Source organism: Culex quinquefasciatus, chromosome 2 (assembly GCF_015732765.1).
Source record: "Culex quinquefasciatus strain JHB chromosome 2, VPISU_Cqui_1.0_pri_paternal, whole genome shotgun sequence".
NCBI lineage: Eukaryota > Metazoa > Arthropoda > Insecta > Diptera > Culicidae > Culex > Culex quinquefasciatus.
In genome coordinates this window covers 54,386,193-54,404,954 of record NC_051862.1, presented here as the reverse complement: position 1 = coordinate 54,404,954, position 18,762 = coordinate 54,386,193, and the positions used below count along the sequence as shown (strand labels likewise).

The window sequence follows — 18,762 nt, the reverse complement described above, 5'->3', positions numbered from 1 at the left end:
CTTACATGTTTTGAAAATTCTTGATTTCTGATATTGTCAAGTCGGTCTTGTATGATTTTGTTCAAATTGTTCACTGAAATCTTTTGTCATAGTCCCCAGTCCGTTGATATTGTCTCCTATAAACATTCCTAAGTCTAATCAAGTGTTTAGTATCTACGTCAATATCAGTTACCTTAAAATTAACAGGAACCTCCCGAACGTTGGCAGCCTCTGCTTGGTTGATAGCCTGCTGGATCACCTCCAGCGAACGATCAATATCAGCAGAAGTTTCCGGGTGTTGATCATAGTCGATGTTGCTGTCGACCACTTGCTGAAACTGCTGCCAGTCAACGTTGTGGTAATCTTTCCGGGTTGGTTGCCGCTGCGGAGTAACGGAAGCTCCAACCTCCACAACCACCGGATAGTGATCAGAACTCAACTCTTCAAACACCTCAGGATGAGCCACGTTCTCAGCCATATTGGTAATGAAGAAGTCGATGATTGAGTGATTCCCAGACCGAGCCACCCTCGTTGGACGATCGGGACTCACAACGTTGTAGTATCCGTTTTGCAGATCGTTGTGCAGAATCACTCCGTTCCGATTCCTCCTGCTGTTGCCCCAAACTTCATGCTTCGCGTTGAGGTCACCAGCGATGATGTACTTTGCGCTCCGCCGTGTCAGCTTCTGGATATCGCTCTTCAGTTTTGCTGCTGAACCATCTCTGGAATTCACCTGACGTGGGCAGTATGCAGCAATGAAGAGTACTGGGCCAACCGAAGTGGGAATTTCTACCCCAACAGCCTCGATGATGTCCAGCTTGAAGTGTGGCAGCCGGCGTGGCTTGAGATCACGATGAACAGCGACAAGTACACCTCCTCCTCCAGAGGTGGTCCTATCGAGCTGCGTCGCGATCTTGTAGTTTTGCAGATAAACTTTTTCACCGGGCTTCAGATGAGTTTCCGTGATGGCAGCTACGTCGATCTCCTTCTCGCGAAGAAAATCCACCAGCTCTAAATTCTTCCTCCTAATGGAGCAAGCGTTCCAATTCAGCAGCTTGAGGGACCTACGATCCATACTGGATGACGAACGAGGTCAGCACTTCAATCTGCTGGGTCTTGGTTTTGCATCCACGCAGTGCAGCGGACATCTGTTTGAAAATATTGAGGAGTTCGGTTGAGGTGTAAAGATCATTACCATTTTCCTCAACTGCTGGTTCTTGGGTTGGTCTTGGCTCCTGGCTGAAGCCCGGTGGTGGCGGTCTCGGCTCTTGGCTGGAACCCGGCCGTGGATGATTCATCTCAGCTCTCTTCCTGGGATCCAGCGGCAACGGTGCCAAGTTGGGGACCTGGCGTCGTGGTTGAAGAGGTGGAAAATTTTGCTCCACCAGGGCTGGAGGAGTTCTACGACGCTGAGGCTGATTCTTCGTCGATGCTTGCTGCCGAATTTTCACGAACTCAGCTCTCTTGGGGCACTTTCGGTCGGTTGACGAGTGCTCACCGTTGCAGTTGAGGCACTTCACCAGCGAATCTTGGATGCACTGGGATGTGATGTGCGCATCGGTACCACATTTGGCGCAACGACGCTTCAGGTGGCAGTTCTTACCTCCGTGCCCGAAACCCAGGCAGTTGAAGCATTGTGTGACGTCACGGTGCACTGGTCGGTATCGCTCCCACGACACGATAATGTTGAAAACCGCTCGAATTGCCTTCAGCTCAGGAAGCGTCGTCGATCCCTTAGCCAAATGCAGCAGGTAGAGCTGGTCACGGTACTTGATGTCTTTGTTGCGTCGGCTCATTTTGTGCACGGCCAACACATCCAGTTTCAAAACTTTTAGCTCGGCAGCTAATTCCTCCACTGGCATGTCGTACAGACCTCTGACGACGATTTTGTACGGCTTATCCATGACGACATCATGGGTAAAGTACTCCGCCTCGTTTTCGATCAAGTAATCCTTGACCAGTTGATAGTGCTGCCTGGATTGCACCAGCACCTTAAATCCGTCCTGACACAGACGAATGTTGCCTTGGACTTTCCCAGACTTGATGAGTTCAACCAGCCCCGCTCGAAAGTCGATCGTTGCTGCTGATTGCCTCACATAAAAAGGAGGCAGTTTCTCCTTTCGCTGTTTCACTTCATTCTCCTTCGCTTCCGCTACCTGGTCCTCGTCAGGCAGTCCAGCGAACTTGTTGTTCTTCAATAGCTGCTCCTCGTGCGACGAAGAGTTCTCCTCCTCCTCATCCATCGGTACAGTACCGTCGCTCTTTTTCGTCTTTTTGCTGTTCGATGTCACTTCCAAAAGCACCTTCCTTTTGGAAATTCCCGGTTTTTGGCCATCAGTTGAGGCCTCAACCTTCCTTTTGGAAATTCCCACTTTTTTGCCTGCTTGAGCCGCAGGTAGGGCAATATTGCCGGCGTTTTGCGCCGGGACGCGACGAGTCATGTTGATTCAGACAACCTTCACCAACGAATGCTCGGATAACAATGATTAAAAGTTTTTGTCACCCCCCCCCCCTTCAAAATTGGCCCGAAAAATCAGGGGGCAAAAAAAATATTTTTACAATAAACTTCAAAATTTCAATGAAAATTCAATACATTCTCCTGCGTTTAAAATCATTTTTAGCATATTTGGGTTTATTAAAAAATCTTAAGGTTTTTTTTGAAAATTTTCGATGCAAAATCTTTTTTTTCGATACAATTTTTGATTTTGTCAGATCTTAGATTTTTTGAAAACTAATGATTGCAAAACAACTGATCTAGTGTAAAATGCATTTTAAAACACTTTTTTCATTTAAATGTGAAGACTATGGCTTGTTATTTAAATTTTTATATTTTTTTATTTTTTTGCCCTCCCCCCCCTTGACCTCGGCCAGGGCCAAGGGACAAAAACTTTTTTAAATATTTGCATCGGCCTTAAATTCCATTTAAAAAACCAAATGCAAAGCGCCAGTTCCTGTTACGTCCAATCAAGCTCATACTTGGGATTTGGGCTCAATATGCCCACCAAAACAAACTCTTGAAAGCCCACCAAAAAGTCATTTTTGTTACACTCTAGTAGCTATTCCATTTGAAATCTCGGATTAGTTTTCAAAAAGCCGTAAGAGCCATTGGTAAACAAAGTCCTTTTTACATCGGTATTCGACCTGCTTATGAAAAATTAATATCAAAGGCGTTCGAGATTGTTCATTTACACGTCCTTCAAGTGCCCCAAACTATAAATAAATGAAATTGAAATGAAATTTAATGAGCCCAAACCGAAAAATAGTTCTCCGATCAGGCTCAAAAAATTTCTGGGGTTCCTTGGCCAAAATAATCAGACCCGTATTCTTTTTTTGGCCATAAGAGTGACCTACATCGTGCTAGAGTGGTTTCAAAAATGGCAATTTTCGTAATTTTTAGCAAAAACCACCACAATTTTTGTAGTTAAAATCCGCAACTTTTGGTATCCAAACATGTATAGGTCATCGCTGAAATTTTAAAGTTATCACAGTTTTAGTTAAAAAGTTGATTTTTTCCCGTTTTCGGATTTTTTTCGATTTTACGCGAGGCGCACCGGAAATCCCAGTTTTTGTTTTCAAAAAATCACATCTTGGAATCCTGTTAAGGGTCCATCCGTACCAACCACGTGGACACTTTTTTGAAATCTCAGACCCCCTTCCCTCCCCCCTCCCCTCTTTAACAATTTCCATACAGCGGAATGGATGGTTCCTAATGAAGACCTACCATTTTTGAGTATGTTACGTAAAATTGTCCAAGGAATCCGATGAAAATATTTTCAGGAATAGACTCTTTGGTCTAACAGCATTTTAAAGTTTCATTCGACCTTTTTAATTGATTGGCTAGATTTTTTGATCTTTTTCTCAAAGAAAAACCAACTTAACACCTTTCAATTGCTTCCAACACAACTAAAATCTGTTGAAATGGCCAGGAGCTATGATTATTGAAAAATGTGGTTTTTGCCAAAAATTACGAAAATTGTCCATTTTTGGGACCACCCTTGCACGGTGTAGGTCATGTAGGTCTAATTATTTTGGCCGAGGAAACCCAGAAAAATTTTCGGCCCGATCGGAGAACTTTTTTTCGGTTTAGGCTCTTTTCTAATGGAATTTCTGTATAAATATAAAATTCTCATTTGCCCACTAAATAACCGTGTATCTTTAAATAAATGAAGTAAAAACATAAGAAATATGCCCAGAATCACTTTCAATCAAAGTTTTGTAGGATTGAACAAAACTCAAAATGCCTCGTTGTTGCCCATGGGCTGAAAACAATACAAAGTGGTCCAGATCGCAAAATTAAGTGGAAAACGGATTTTCCGAAAAATGGTGAAGTTTTGGAGTTTTGGTGTCTTCAGAAGAGTTGTTGCAAATAGAAAGGGACAACTTTTGGTTTGGTTAAAAATTAGGGTGGTTTACTATTAGGATGATTTTGAAAATCTTACTTTTCGGGAGCGGCCGTGGCAGACTGAATTACGGGGTTCGCTTTGTAAGCAAATGATTCTGGGTTCGATTCCCATCTGCTCCCAACGAGAAAGTTAAGAACACATAAATTTGAAATGATGAATATGAACGAAAAATCAAAGTCGCTCGAGGCGGGGCTCGATCCTCCGTCCTTTGGATTGGTAAGCAAATATGCTAACCAATAGTCCATGACGACTTGGTGAGAGTAGACTGGAATTAGGAATACTGTTATAGAGAGCGAGTTGTGGCGCTATAAGCACGGAAAATAGTGTCCAGGGGATTCGTAGAAATACAATGTCCCATCACAGAAATTTTATCTCTTAATCTACGCCTTCTATGACCAAATTTATAGAAAGCATCTGAGTAAACCTTCAAAAATCAGTTTTTTGAACGTGGTAATTTTACATAAAAGTCCCTTTGACACCAAATTTCTATCTCATCACTGGCTGCAAATTATTGAAAAACACCTCTTTTTTCGCATGTTCAAAAATGGAAGGGGTCGTACCGCCCCTCCGTCACGAGATTTCAAAAAACGGTCCTCGGATTCGTGATCAGGGACAAAAGTTACCCCTTAGAAAAAAGTTTCACGCAAATCGAAGAGGGGTCGAGGCAACTTTTCCCGATTTCGTGTGAGTTGCCCATTGGTCATTGTTTATTACTTTAAATTGTTTGACCAAATCAACATCACGAATTACTAAGATAAACGGAAAAGGAAATACAATGCTAGTCGATTAATTCAAGTCACATTCGGGCATATCTCAAAAGTTCTTCTTCAGGTCATCCAAATGGCATCGGTTATTACCTCTTTCCCGGAAAGATACGGAAGAGATGGCCGGCTACGAAAACACACTTATTGCATTGGTTTGTGTTTTTGCCAGTTGCAACCAAATCCCTTTGGCCGTGTTTGCCCTTCTTATCTCTGCTGCAGGCCAGGCCAGTTAGTGCAACTGAGGCAGCCAAGTACACATTCCAGAGGAGGGAAAGGCTGTAAAAAGGCCAGCTAGGGCAGTAAACATTGTTCCCAAGGTACCACCAGCAAAGTGTGCTTCTCGAGAGCTAGATCCAGCCTCGTAAAACTCAGTTTCCATTTCTCGTAAGACCACTCTTTCTCTAGATTAGTCAGCGCTACTAAGGCAGTTGGGCGTGCACCATCTCTAGCTTAAATTTCTAACTTGTTGCTCGGCCGGACTTGTCGGGTATCGTTCAGTCGTGCGGATGCTGTGGTTTTGGTCACTCCTTCTTGGCTAGTGAGACATAAATTCGAAACGGGATTACGAAAGACGTCGGTCTGGCTGGCTGGGAGAGCGAGAGAGTCCTGTGGTGACAAGGATCTACCGCCACAATAGTATAGTTGATAGGAAATCCACCGAATCGTGACTTCCAGCCATGCGTTCCGTTTTAATTACGTTCACCGGACTGATGGGATTGGCTTGGGTAAATAGAATTCAATGTGTGAGAAGAATGTCGGTAGAGAGTGTCCTGGACACCTGAATAAACTGGAAAAATGTGGGTTCAAGCACTTAGGGTAAACTCTAAAAATTTAGAGAAACTGTTCAACTTTACAAGGAATCATTTATTTTTTTTTCATTTGCCACTTTTCAAAATCAAAAGTTAAAAAAATGCAAAAACAAATTGATCAGTTGGAAATTAATTACTTCACCCTACACTGCCACCACGTACTTGAAATCAAGCGGAAAATTGAATCCGGGTTTTCCTCACTTTCTCACCACCCCTCTTTCCAGGCCTCCCCCGCCCCCGTCCTGGTGCTGGTGGCGAACGGAAGTGATATCACAATCAATCTGTCCGGTGACACCAGCAACAACCGGCTGGTGAGCGTGGTCAGCGATGCCGGAAACAATAATCCGTCCGTGTTTGACTGGGTCGGCGGTAACGGTGCGAACAAAGCCCCGAGGTTGGCCGTCGGTGGAGGAGGGGAGCCTGGCGGCGGTGCCAACAATAATGGCGCCGGAAGTGCAGCGCTGATTGATGCACTGTTGAAGAGAGTACTCGCGGCGACGGAACCGAACATCCGGCCACCGGCATCGGAGCCCGAGGATGACGATGGTGGTAAATCGCGGCCAACCGATGCAGTGACGGGAGTGACGCGATCAAATGAGGCAAGGACGTTGAGTGGAACGACGGAATCGGTCGCGGTTACGTGGAGTACGAAGAGGAAGGTGGACCCAGCAGTGGAATTAGAAGATATTTGATTTCTTGGAAATAAGATGTTTATTGTTGCAAAGTATTATATTTTATTTTATTATTTAAATTTAAATTATGATTATTTTTAGATGTAAAACATAACATAAATTTAAATAAAAAAAATAAGATGTGTTTGTTGGAAATAATCAGTTTTTTAAGCAAAAAAGTAGACTAATTGGAAAGAGCTATCAATATCTATGCCAAACTGCTCGAAAAACTGTTAACTCTGATGTTATTATTGATTCTCATGTAAAATTGTCCGGGAAGAGATGGTGATAAATTCCATTGAAAACAAAATGGGAAAAAGATTAAAACCACGTTTTAGCTCTAAACGATTAAAAAAATAAAATATTTGGACCACACGAAGAATAATACAGAGCGGATTCGTTAATTTTAATTCGCTACTGAGCAATTCTTTACGAAGTCGGTCTTTTTTCAATTTTAATTTTTGCATTTTTTAATCCGGCTGAAACTTTTATGGTGCTTTCGGTATGCCCAAAGAAGCCATTTTGCATCATTAGTCCATATAATTTCCCTTACAAATTTAGCAGCTGTCCATACCAAAATGATAAATGCAAATTCAAGAATCTATATCATTTGAAGGAATTTTTGATCGATTTGGTGTCTTCGGCAAAGTTGTAGGTATGGATAAGGACTGCACTGAAAAAAATGATGCACGGTAGAAAAAATGTGATTTAAATTTGACTTTTTGTCACTTCAACTTGATTTGCAAAAAACAACACTATTTTTATTTTTTTTTATTTTTTAATATGTTTTAGGGGATATCAAATGCCAACTTTTCAGAAATTTCCAGGTTCCAGGAATTTTTTAATCAATACTGTTTTTTTTCAAAAAATCAAAATATCGGTCGCAAACATTTTTCAACATCATTTTTCGATGTAAAATTAAATTTGCAATCAAAAAGTACTCTAGTGAAATTCAGATAATGTGCTCCGTTTTCAAGTTAAAGCCTTTTTTAGGTGACTTTTTTGAAAATAGTTATAGTTTTTCATTTTTTTAAAATAAGTGCACATGTTTGCTCACTTTTGAAAACATATTTATGAAAATCACCATATCGTCAGTTGTGTGCTATCTTGTGACAACGACCATTTAGTACTTTTCGAGAAAATCGATTTTTAAAGTTTGTTGGTAATTTCAAAACTATGAATGATAGATCCAAACTTTTTAAAGCAATCGGTTTGTATACTATCGCTTAACAAACGCTCCAAGTTTCAACTTATTTGGTTACACCAGTTAAAAGATACAGTGAATAATGTAAACAAAAATCTGAAAAGCAGTTTCAGAAGGTTTGCTGATGCAGTTCTCGAGATACAGCCATTTTAAAATGTTATTTCTGATTTTTTCAAAGAAAATCCATAAAATCAATACAATTTCAGCACTTTAAAGAATATGCATTTCGAGATAATGATGTTTTTTGCTTCATATGACTGTCAAGTATCTCTGGGCCAAGTTTCAGGAGGTTTGCTGATGTAGTTCTCGAGATAGAGCCATTTTAAAATGTTATTTCCGATTTTTGCAAAGAAAATCCATGAAATCAAATTAATTTCAGCACTTTAAAGAATATGCATTTCGAGATAATGATGTTTTTTGCTTCATATGACTGTCAAGTATCTCTGGACCAAGTTTCAGAAGGTTTGCTGATGTAGTTCTCGACATACAGCCATTTTAAAATGTTACTTCCAATTTTTTCAAAGAAAATCCATGAAATCAATTTAATTTCAGCAAGTGTGTATTGCAATATCCGGGAAACGGAAGCGAGTTTCCAAAATCGGGTTAAAGCATCTTGTAGTGTTTGTTAAGTATAGCAAAACGTCATCATTAACTCATTTTCGACCAAAATGGTCGTTGTCACAAGATAGCACACAGCTGACGATATGCTAATATCGATATCTCAGCAACTTATGGTCTGATTTACAATGCTAAGATAAGAAACATTCGCGAACATTTCCGTTTTTTTCGAAAACAATGTTTTCAAAACGTTTAAATCAAAACTAACACTTCAAAAGGGCCAAAAATTCAACATTACACAGATTATTTCCAATCAATAGTTTTCAATAAGCGAAAAAATAACTTTTCGAGTTATTGTACATCGAAAATTCAGTTGAATTCATGTCAATTTGAATAAACCAACACATGCTTAAAACGGTTCTAAGCGAAGTGGAATGTATTTTTGATTGGTTTAAACAACAACATTTTCATTGAAATTTTGATGTTTTTTGATATTTTTTTTGTCCCGCAAGCGTGAAGAAGTAGGAGAGGGGAGGGTGGTGTGGGTTCGTCAAACCGTAACCTTACGCAAAGTTGTTTTTTTAAACAATTTTTGTTTATGAAAAGTGTAAATAATTTACATTTTTTCCTGCTAAAAGATTTTAGTGTGACATACTAGTGTGTTCCAAAAAAAAGAGTGATGTTGTGGAACCTTCAGGTTCACCCGGATTTCAATAGGTTTTTGCCTCTGGAACAATGTTGTCATACAACGAAAAATTTCCAAAAATCGTTTAGAAGTCGCGATTAGCAATTTACAGAAAAATAACCTTTCCCCAAAATTTTCAAAAAAAAAAAAGGATCTGGATGAACTAAATAGTCAAATAAACGAAAAATATAATATTAATTTTGCTTTTCAAATTGATTAAATAAAACAATGCTAATGGTTTGAAAGCAAAAACATGCTGGCAGTAGCTGAAACAGTAATGTAAGTGACAAAATTGAGTTTTCATTGGGAATTTCATCGTCATTTTTATTTTAACAAAATGACTTTTTCTTGGCACTGAAGTGATAAAACTAATTATTCAAGAAGCAAAATTGATAAGAAAGATGTTGCCTACAAGATTGGTATTGGTATTGGTTTTTGTAGTAAACTTTTTAAGCTATTTTTTAGAAAAAAAAACTTTAAAATTTCTGACAGAAAAAAACATTTTTCAATTTTATCATGTTTTTAATGAAAAATTACGACTTCCTGGATCAGTATGAATGCAGAACATTATTGGTGGGACCCCTAACTATAATTTGAAGTGTATTACGGGGCAATTCGAACTAATTTTTCAATGTTTTATAGCAAAATATGATATTTTCTATGAAAACAGGCAATTTTTTTTTGAATCGTGAATCGCGAGTTCTAAATACCCTTTTGAAATCCGGGTGAGTTAAAAGGTTTCCACAACATCATATCTCTTTCGGGACACACTTGTGTCTTAATGGATAATTTCTAGCAAATGAGGTTTAGTATTTTTAGTTTTTTCATAGCTTACATTTTGTAATTTTCAAAAAAACTTTTTGATTTAGTTGAACATAATTTTATTTCTCATAGTGGTACCGATAACAAATCCTGCTTAGGGATGAGTCATAACCAATGAAAGATCTGACATCACTTTTTTGGTGGTATAAATTTGGCAGCTGATTTAGTCACTCGATCAAACACGTGTCAATTTCCAACCACGCGACTGTCTGGGCATTACTATCGTTAATGACCATCTGATGTTCGCACAACCTGCACACATTATTATTACATGCGCTGGTTGAATTTCTTACTGAAGACTGATGATAAAACAATGCATGGTTGCCTTGAACACTTTCAAAAAAAATTATCTGCAAATGTAATCAGAAATGTTCAATTAGAGAGTTCAATGTTGTACAAGCCGAAATTTTGCTTGATTTTTCACTTTTCCCAAGTTTAAAAAGGCGACCCCCAACGATGCTCGGTATCAATTAGCTATAAAAGCTTCAGCGGGTCGTCAACCAATCAGTATCGGAGCTTGCTTCACAATGTTGTCCAAGTTGGTAGTTTTCGTTGCCCTGGTTCAGCTGTCGCAGATCCGTGCGGACTTTCCCGGCAATCGTATAAACCGGACCGTTTCGGCGATCAAGAAGGGTGTGGACTCCACTGTGGAACCATGCGACGGGTTGGGCCACTACTCGACGTGTACCTCGTGTGACACCGTCCAGGTTTGCTTGGGCACCGAGGTGACCTCGCGGCACTGTGGATCGCTGTCGCCGGACAAGCCGTACTGCAACAACGGCCAGTGCTCGGGAGTTCCAACGTTCGAGGGTGCCTGCCAGCCCCAGCCTATCTGGTGCTCGGATGAGGGTTTCTTCCCGGGTGAGTTGAAGTCGTGGGCGTGACACCAACAGTTTTGAACAATCTCAAATGCGTTCCGTTTGACAGATCCTTTCGTGTGCCAGATGTTCCACTACTGCCAGAAGGGAGGCTTCCCGTCTGAGGTGTACCAGTGCCCCGGCGATAGCGTGTTCAACCCGGACACCCTGGAGTGCCGCAAGCGCGAGAACGACGCCCAGTGTATGGTGATCAACTGCAAGGCCAACGAGGTTTTCTCCAAGTACGGAACCAGTGAGCGCTTCTTCGGGTACTGCGCCATGCAGGTTGGCTATGCGACCGCCGTCCGGGTGTTCCGGTGCGCCGAGGGAACCAAGTTCGATGGCCAGAAGTGCGTGTACGACTGTAAGACCGAGGGCAGATTCGCCGATGTCCGGTCGCAGTACATCTGGTACGAGTGCGTCCGAAACGAGGCCGGCCAGCTGGAGTCCATCACGAACAAGTGCCCGTGGGGAAGGGTGGTCGATATCAATCTGGGCGTTTGCATTCCGTGGAACGCACGTGCGGAAGTTATCCAGCTGTAAGGTTGTTGACGATACAGTGTAATGGGTTACCGTTTCAAAATAAAACAAGCATGCTAGGAACCGAAAGTTGCGAATATTTTTTGTGTCTTTATCTGTTAGGGGACCACAATTTTTAACATTGAAAAATATAACTAAAATAGAAAAAATCGCATTCATAAATCATGAGAAACATAAACTTGAAGGGCTCCCGAATTCTCTTCAATAGGGTCCTAAAGCAGTTTGGAAGTGCAACTCAGACAAAGCGGACGTGCTTTTGGAGCGTAGAGCATTTTGCTCATTGTAAGGTTCAAGGATAAATTCGGACAAAATGGAGCAGAAACGTAATTTCACTTTGCGTCTCAGCTTTGGAGAAGGAGCTAGGATCCCCACGGATAAGGAAGTATTTGAATTCTTTCGAAAACAAAACTGGAAAAGTGGTGATTTGAGTGCTTTTTACCGTATCTGCTCGAGTTTTTTATGATGGACAAACCAGTTCTTGTTTTAAGTGTGGTTCACATGATCATCTGAAGGTCAACTGTCCGGGAAGGAAAATGAAGAACAATAGACTGCCAACTTCTGAAAAAGAAGATGGCTGCTCATCTTCAAGAAACAATGGTTCTGAAGTCGCTCAACCAGGTTGCTTGCTAGTTGTAGCCAACTGCGAGAACCATGAAGACAAAGAGGCAAAACAAAGAATAGATTTAAAGCAAAATAACTCGAAAGATAACAAAAAGTCACATAGAGATGGAGAACAGAACAATAGATTGAACCAAATCAAATTGGATAATTGTAACCAAGAGCATGCTTTTCAAACGGACATACAGGGAATTGACAATCCAAGACAAATTACGGAAGAAGAGTTGAAGAAGAACAGGGACTCGTGGAAGTATTATAAGGGAACTTAAATGACATGTAATTGACTAGAAAATGAATAAAATAAATGACATTTATAAAAAAAAGCCCTATATAAATTCATTTTTGTTTGTCAAAATCAAAAAATCAAATTGTTCGTTTTTTTATAAAATAATTTTTATTAGGTCCTTTCCGAAACTATAAATGTAATCACATTTTTCTTAAACCTAAGAGTAATTACAGAGGATCATGTGTATAAATGTTAGTAGAAGGGGAGCCGATTATGCCTACTCGAAACTAGGTGTCCTGAAAGGCCTGATTGTTGAGGCAATTGGCTCCTAAAATTATGCTTAAATTGATGATATTATTGATCGCAACGATAAAGCTTATTATTCTGAGTACAAGGATTTAAAATGGGTTTTTAAATCAATTTTTTTAAAAATAACAAGGGAACGTCGCGAAAACGACTTCGTTTTTAGTAAAAGTGTAAAAGTAAAAGAAAATTTCAACAACCTTTTTGTGCATCAAGTGGTTCCATTTAAGATGCAGCTTAATTAGAAGTAGACGTTTCAGTAGCTGTTGAAGAAGTCGTTGTTTCCGCAGGACTTGTTGTAAGTTCTGTCGTATCGACAGCAGTTGTAGATCCGACGGTCACCAAAGTTGTTGCGGGTTCTGTTGTTGTTGATGACGCCACGGTACAATTAGCCAAACTCGGATCAAACACCAAACCCGCTGAACATGAGACTTTCTGCGCCACAAGCTGTAATCGCAGTGAGATAGAGTTTATCAGTCATTAAATTTACACCACCTTATCTAAAACCCGCACCACACCGTACACCCCACGAGCACACTGGTAGTACTTGGTGCCGTCATCCGGAACCGGGAAGCGACCTTCACTGGGACAGCCAAAGACGCACGACCGGCTGACGACATTGAAGATTTGGTTTTCGCCGGTGGAGCATTCGAAGGTCATCGGGCCTACGGCGATGGAGCAGTAGAATGCGAGTTTTGGAACGGGTCGATAGGATGTCCAGCAGTTGAGATTGCTTGCCAGGGCGCAGTTGACCTGGAAGCAGTCGTTGCTGGTCTGGCGCTGCTTGCAAGATCTGGTGGAATGGTCGTACACGTAACTGCTCGGTGAGCAGCGGACTGTTTGGGCTTGCTTTTGGGCATCACAGTGGATGTACTGCAAACAGTTGGATGGATCTGGAGGAAGCGTTACCTTGAGGTGGTTTGGAGTATTCTGGGATGATCCTACACTTACTTGGAAAGGTATCCGAAGCACGCGGACATAGTTCACTTGGTTGGATGCAACTTCCTTCTGGGGCACTTTTGCAGACTCCAGTGTTGCCGGAGCAGAAGGGACGACTTGCATTGACCGAGTCACAGCGGAACGTGTCAACTTGAATGCCTCCGTACGAGCAAACCTGTTGGGGGTTTGGAGTCATGGATTTGAGCTATGATGTCGTTTGGATACTTACGCTAACGGTGGAACAATTTGCGCATGCAAATCTTGATCCGGTAGTACACTGAGTCTTGGAAAAGGTTATGAAAGGTGCTAAAATCAGAAAAGTATGGAGCAAATTCGACATTGCGCTGATGCAGATCCTGAACTAAATGTAGACAGGTAGTTTCTTTCTTATCATAAGTCGAGGTTTGCAGAACTACTTCTACGAATTAGCTAGTTCCAGATTGAAAATAGTAGTTCTTGGAAGAAAATGATCATATCTCAATGTCATTATTTAAGCTTCAACTAACACGGTAGCCATCCCTTCTTTAATCTTTGATAAACTGACTATAAAAGACACTGCTTGAAGTACTTTCCTAACGTCAGTGTCCAACCATTCTCACGATGGATCGTGCTCGTTTAGCCTTGGCAGCAACGCTGCTGCTACAGCTGACCTACCTTCAAGCTCAGGATCCGTTCGACGTCCCAGGAACACGAGTGTCCCCTCTAGCACGAGTATTCACTGCCGGTGACTGCGCCGACGGAACGGGCAAGTCCTCGGTCTGCTCCAGCTGTACCGCGGTGGACGTGTGCGTCGCTGGTGCATCCATTGGATCGGCCACCTGTGGCACAGCCACTCCGTACTGCAACGAAGGCGAGGTAGAGGCCACCTGCTCAACAACCCCGTCGAGTGACTGCGGTGGCGCCGAGGCCGGGCAGCCTGCAGCTATTACGTGTGCCTCGCTGGGGCTACTACCGGGTAGGTTGAAGAGAGTATCCTAAGTGAACTGCATTGTAATGATGGTTTACCCACAGATCCCGTCAACTGCCGCTACTACCACTTGTGTCTGTCGGTTGGAACGGCCGTACAATCCGCGGTGTACGAATGTCCTCCGGGGTATGCGTTCAGCGTGGCCGTACTGGCGTGCCGCTCCACGCTGTACCAGTCGTGCGTGTCCGTTACCTGTAACGCTAGCAACACCTTCGTGTACTACGGATCTTCCCAGCGGTATTACGCGTACTGTGCAGCTGCAGCGACCACCGGAGCGGCGCCAACTCCGCACATCTTCAAATGTCCAAATCGGGCCGTTTTCAACATGAACACGCGATCTTGTGTTTATACCTGCTTCGGACAGGGTAATTTTGTAAACACCAACGATCTGAACACGTACTACCAATGCTACCTGTCTAACGGTCGAATGGTGTCCCAGCTGAGAAGATGCCCAGTGGGACCAAGTGGGGCGACTACGTTCAACCAAACGTTGGGGTATTGCACGTGAGAAAATTTGGGAAATTATGTGGTTATGCGGATATTTATTGAGATATGTGGTAGATTACAAAGCTATTGATTCGTTTGAAAGCTTTTCTGGATAATAAAGGAATTATGGTTCAAGATAAAGGTACTAATTTGTTGGTGGAGGAATTGTGCAGACTCCTTTGGATTTGTCAAACGTTTTACCTACAGGACACTTTTCTAGCATTGCTTCACCTCCAACCTCAAAACAAGTATAGAAAACACTTGGATCCGAATCTACACCGAATCTTCCTACTGCCGTACACTCGTACACACATCCTTTGCCGTTGAACTTGGTATCATCTGGACACTGGTACATCCGGATGTTGATCGACATAGCCCCTTCCAGCTGACAGAATCCAAAGTAACGTTTACTCTCACCGTACGGAGACAATACCTCATCGGCGTCACACTCAATCCGGATACAGTCTTCGTCGGATAGCTTCTTTTTACACATACTAGTTTCCGGATTGTAAACATATCCCGCAGGACACATGGCCACGTCGGACATTACGTTCAATTCTTCGCAGTAGTGATACAGCCAGCAAACGTTAGGATCTACGGACGAAAAAGATCGTCAACACCATCCAAACCTCCCATTCTCCCCAAAAATCTCACCCGGGAACCAGCCCTCTCCGGTACACCACAAATGATTAGGTTCACAGCCGCCACTAAAGTCGGGCACATCCGAACACTCGCCCTTGTTGCAAAACGGCTTATCGGGATTCACCATGCTGCAGTAGCGATACTCCGTTGAGGCGCCCAAGCACACCTGAACCATTTCACACATGCCGGGAGTGCAGGTGGTGTAATAGCTCAGGCCATCGCACTGCTGGTCCGAAGACGCTGCCGCAGCAGATGGATCTACACCTCGATGGGTGGTACGGTTTAGGAAGGTTCCGGGAATATCCGCCCGGATTAGAGCGACTAGCTGGACCGATACCACGAGAATGAGAAGCTTCATACTGATAGAGGTGAACTAGGACTTGTGATTGAGGTTCGGAGCTTTTATAGCTGGAGAATAATTTGGAACGAGGGGGTACAGTGGCTTTCAAAAACTCAATCAGACTTGAAACATAACTTTGGATTGTTGATGTAGTTCAATTTCGTCAAGGTATGATGAATGTGGGCTCCCTAAACACGTTCAAATCAACAGAATTGAATACAAGTGAAGTTTTTGCCAATAAATAATAATTTACCACCTTACTTTTGCTTTCATGCTGTACGTAAGTGCGCATGTTTTTTTTTTTAAATATGTATCACAGAAATTTAAAATTTTATTTATTGATAGGAAATTCACTAAAGTTTAGCTCTGTCGATTGGTGAGTGTTCAGGGAGTCCAAATCTATCATATTTTGACGAAACTGACCCTTTTACTGATATCATCTTCAAAACGTTGAATAGAGTAATTTTCTTTAAAAAAATTAATATAGTAATTATTTTGAAAGAACACTTTTCTATGCAATCAAAAAATGTCAACCAGTGTTATTGATAAAGATAACCAAATGCGTAAGTCAATCTTTACAACATGAACTCAATAGAGCCGAATTTAGATCCGGTTGTTAGTCAAGTGATAAGCGGTACTTCACCAATGATAACATAAAATACAAGCCTTAATGTGATTTATGATGGCTATGAATGTATCTCTTGGTGAAAAATAAAAATAAGATTGAAATAAAACACCAAATAAACCTTTTGACCTACTTATGAACCATACCCGAAATAATTGAATAAACTATGGAATTTGGCAACTTTTTATTTGGTACGAGATATTTCAGGAAGACGCGACACACTTTCTGAGTTTTAAGATGTAATTTATCGATTATACACTTTACGTTCTTAACTTACACCATCGGTGTCCTACACGCCGATCTAGATGCATCAAACACCTTCCCTGGGGCACAAGTCATGCTGATCGCTTCACCGCCCTGTTCGTAACACTCGTAATAGGCACTCGGGTTGGCACCGTTTGCAAAACGACCCACTTCAGGGCACTGGTACGAACACATGCGTCCGTTGAACGTGGTCCCATCCGGGCACCTGTAGATTCTAGTATCGGAATACGAATATCCGTTGGGCATCAATTCGCAGTATCCGTAGAAGCGTTTGCTGGTTCCGTAGCGGGAAAACAGCTCGTCCACCGTACATCGAACTCTCATGCAATTTTCCGGCCCAGTTGGCAGTTTACAGGCCAACGCTTCCGGATCAAAGACTTCCCCCTCGGGACACTGCAGTACGGTGGACAGCACCTGCGGCGATGTGCAATTGTGGTACAACGAACACACATCTGGATCTGCGAATGCATAGTATTAAAAATCACTCAAAACAAAGAAAGAACAAAATCTTACCAGGGAATATCCCAGTACCAGAGCAATAAATCACCCTTGGGGAGCAGTCTTCCAGGCTAAAGTCCGGAGTTTCGGAACACTCTCCCCGGTTACAGTATGGTTTGCTGGGGTCCAAAGACGGACAGTATCTGTACTCTGTCATGTCTCCCAGGCAAATCAGGACGTATTGACACATGCCACCGCCTCCGCAGGTGTTGTAGTACCGTTGACCATCGCACTGTTCATAGGACGCTACTGGAGAGAAGTTGGTCTGGAGCAGCGTGAGCTGAAAGAACGTCGCTAGGACCAGAAGCTCCATGGTGAAGATCTGTACTGAAGTTACGGATTATCAAACGGTTGAGTTTTATGTGATTTTCGGTTGTTTATTCTCAGGATATTTGCTCTGTGATTACAGTCTGCAGATATGATATGGTATCTTTTTTTTTATTGTTGTATTTTTGTTCCGAGAAATTCATCCATTAAATAAAATGATAAAATTATAATTTTTGGTAGGCATTTTTAATAACTATAATCAAAAACATCTTAAGAAAAAATCAATTAGCATTTTAATAGAAGTTCAATATTGTTTGCATAAATATAGAGAAAAATGATTTTAATAACTGGTTTTATAAAAAAAGTTTTGAAATTTGTGAACATCTTGTGACTGAATTTCCGTTTATTTTTGATTTTTGGTTAAACAATGATAAATAATGTGAATTTTTCATTCACACGGGATATACCATGAGTCATCAACTCAAATATCAGACAATTTGGTTAATATAGTCTTGAGAAATTATGACACTCGTAAATAAATAATTTGTTTTAAGGACATCCCAAGTAACATTTCAGGCTTTATCATAGCTGTTACAACCGTTATAAAACCTATCAGCCAATACAAACATTAAAACCACTAATTCGTAACAAGATCCCCAGAACCCCGTTAAACCCTTACTTACACCCAAAAGGACCTCCGAAAAAGGTTGTTACGGTCTATTTACAAACCCTACATAGGAGTTCACTGGGACGGGACGGCTGGATAGAGTCTTCTTTTTGAATGTTTACGTTTGTATTCTTCTTCTGTTTTTTTGCAAGAAAATTCGTGTTCGAATACAAATATCAAGCAATCTGTGATTCAGATAGCTTGACAATTCAAATTTTCTTGATTATGTTTTTCAACTCAGTGCTCAAGCATGCGGATGACTTTTTCTTTGGTTGAAATGTTGTTTAGTTTTTCCTCGCAGTTTTTTTTTAATTTGACTGTTAAAATTTGCGGTTGGACGTGGGTGGAGAATCCTGAGTTTATGTTCCATCGTTTTACGGTGGATCCGTTCATAAGGAGCTGCCGAATACAAATCACTAGAAATTGTTGGCAAATCAAAGATGACTCGAGGTCACGCTCGAGGTAAATGATACGATACGATCACGACGAGACAGAAAAAGTTCACTTCTTTAATTTTTAATGTGTTTTTTATATGAAAGATTTTTGGATTTGAAAAGTGCAATATGATTTGAATGAGTTTTCTTACTTCAATTTAAAAAAAAAATCTAAAAAGCCTGCAAGTCATTAA

The 18,762-nt window shown here is 41.4% G+C and overlaps 6 protein-coding genes across 6 annotated transcripts; 3 read left to right on the top strand and 3 right to left on the bottom strand.

The window, feature by feature from the left end:
- The first annotated feature begins 5,579 nt into the window (after window positions 1–5,579).
- Window positions 5,580–6,682, top strand: LOC6047107. The gene is made up of 2 exons (XM_001864171.2): window positions 5,580–5,871; window positions 6,180–6,682. The coding sequence occupies exons 1-2, from the start codon at window positions 5,824–5,826 to the stop codon at window positions 6,645–6,647; spliced, it is 516 nt and encodes a 171-aa protein (XP_001864206.2). The 5' UTR covers window positions 5,580–5,823; the 3' UTR covers window positions 6,648–6,682.
- A 3,676-nt stretch (window positions 6,683–10,358) lies between these two features.
- LOC6047108 lies at window positions 10,359–11,361 on the top strand. The gene is made up of 2 exons (XM_001864172.2): window positions 10,359–10,756; window positions 10,823–11,361. Exons 1-2 carry the CDS (start codon window positions 10,423–10,425, stop codon window positions 11,293–11,295), a joined length of 807 nt encoding a protein of 268 aa, XP_001864207.2. The 5' UTR covers window positions 10,359–10,422; the 3' UTR covers window positions 11,296–11,361.
- A 1,210-nt stretch (window positions 11,362–12,571) lies between these two features.
- On the bottom strand, window positions 12,572–14,146 carry LOC6047109. The gene is made up of 4 exons (XM_038256887.1): window positions 13,608–14,146; window positions 13,391–13,553; window positions 12,953–13,332; window positions 12,572–12,886 (listed from the first exon to the last, which is right to left on the bottom strand). The coding sequence occupies exons 1-4, from the start codon at window positions 13,716–13,718 to the stop codon at window positions 12,677–12,679; spliced, it is 864 nt and encodes a 287-aa protein (XP_038112815.1). The 5' UTR covers window positions 13,719–14,146; the 3' UTR covers window positions 12,572–12,676.
- LOC6047110 lies at window positions 13,979–14,976 on the top strand. The gene is made up of 2 exons (XM_001864174.2): window positions 13,979–14,333; window positions 14,390–14,976. Exons 1-2 carry the CDS (start codon window positions 13,979–13,981, stop codon window positions 14,851–14,853), a joined length of 819 nt encoding a protein of 272 aa, XP_001864209.2. The 3' UTR covers window positions 14,854–14,976.
- On the bottom strand, window positions 14,962–15,867 carry LOC6047111. Its single transcript, XM_001864175.2, has 2 exons — window positions 15,486–15,867; window positions 14,962–15,425 (listed from the first exon to the last, which is right to left on the bottom strand). Exons 1-2 carry the CDS (start codon window positions 15,829–15,831, stop codon window positions 14,977–14,979), a joined length of 795 nt encoding a protein of 264 aa, XP_001864210.2. The 5' UTR covers window positions 15,832–15,867; the 3' UTR covers window positions 14,962–14,976.
- An 844-nt stretch (window positions 15,868–16,711) lies between these two features.
- Window positions 16,712–17,513, bottom strand: LOC6047112. Its single transcript, XM_001864176.2, has 2 exons — window positions 17,216–17,513; window positions 16,712–17,160 (listed from the first exon to the last, which is right to left on the bottom strand). Exons 1-2 carry the CDS (start codon window positions 17,511–17,513, stop codon window positions 16,712–16,714), a joined length of 747 nt encoding a protein of 248 aa, XP_001864211.2.
- Window positions 17,514–18,762: the final 1,249 nt, after the last annotated feature.

Bases quoted from the DNA above. Each gene is read 5' to 3' on its own strand.
- LOC6047107 (XM_001864171.2), top strand. From the start codon at position 5,824: ATGCGTTCCGTTTTAATTACGTTCACCGGACTGATGGGATTGGCTTGG. The intron at 5,872-6,179 runs GTAAATAGAATT...CCCTCTTTCCAG, and splicing joins GACTGATGGGATTGGCTTGG to GCCTCCCCCGCCCCCGTCCT.
- LOC6047108 (XM_001864172.2), top strand. From the start codon at position 10,423: ATGTTGTCCAAGTTGGTAGTTTTCGTTGCCCTGGTTCAGCTGTCGCAG. The intron at 10,757-10,822 runs GTGAGTTGAAGT...TCCGTTTGACAG, and splicing joins GGATGAGGGTTTCTTCCCGG to ATCCTTTCGTGTGCCAGATG.
- LOC6047109 (XM_038256887.1), bottom strand. From the start codon at position 13,718: ATGTCGAATTTGCTCCATACTTTTCTGATTTTAGCACCTTTCATAACC. The intron at 13,333-13,390 runs GTAAGTGTAGGA...CGCTTCCTCCAG, and splicing joins TGCTTCGGATACCTTTCCAA to ATCCATCCAACTGTTTGCAG. The intron at 12,887-12,952 runs GTGCGGGTTTTA...CTGCGATTACAG, and splicing joins CTCGTGGGGTGTACGGTGTG to CTTGTGGCGCAGAAAGTCTC.
- LOC6047110 (XM_001864174.2), top strand. From the start codon at position 13,979: ATGGATCGTGCTCGTTTAGCCTTGGCAGCAACGCTGCTGCTACAGCTG. The intron at 14,334-14,389 runs GTAGGTTGAAGA...GTTTACCCACAG, and splicing joins CTCGCTGGGGCTACTACCGG to ATCCCGTCAACTGCCGCTAC.
- LOC6047111 (XM_001864175.2), bottom strand. From the start codon at position 15,831: ATGAAGCTTCTCATTCTCGTGGTATCGGTCCAGCTAGTCGCTCTAATC. The intron at 15,426-15,485 runs GTGAGATTTTTG...TTTCGTCCGTAG, and splicing joins CGGAGAGGGCTGGTTCCCGG to ATCCTAACGTTTGCTGGCTG.
- LOC6047112 (XM_001864176.2), bottom strand. From the start codon at position 17,513: ATGGAGCTTCTGGTCCTAGCGACGTTCTTTCAGCTCACGCTGCTCCAG. The intron at 17,161-17,215 runs GTAAGATTTTGT...ATGCATTCGCAG, and splicing joins TGGTACTGGGATATTCCCTG to ATCCAGATGTGTGTTCGTTG.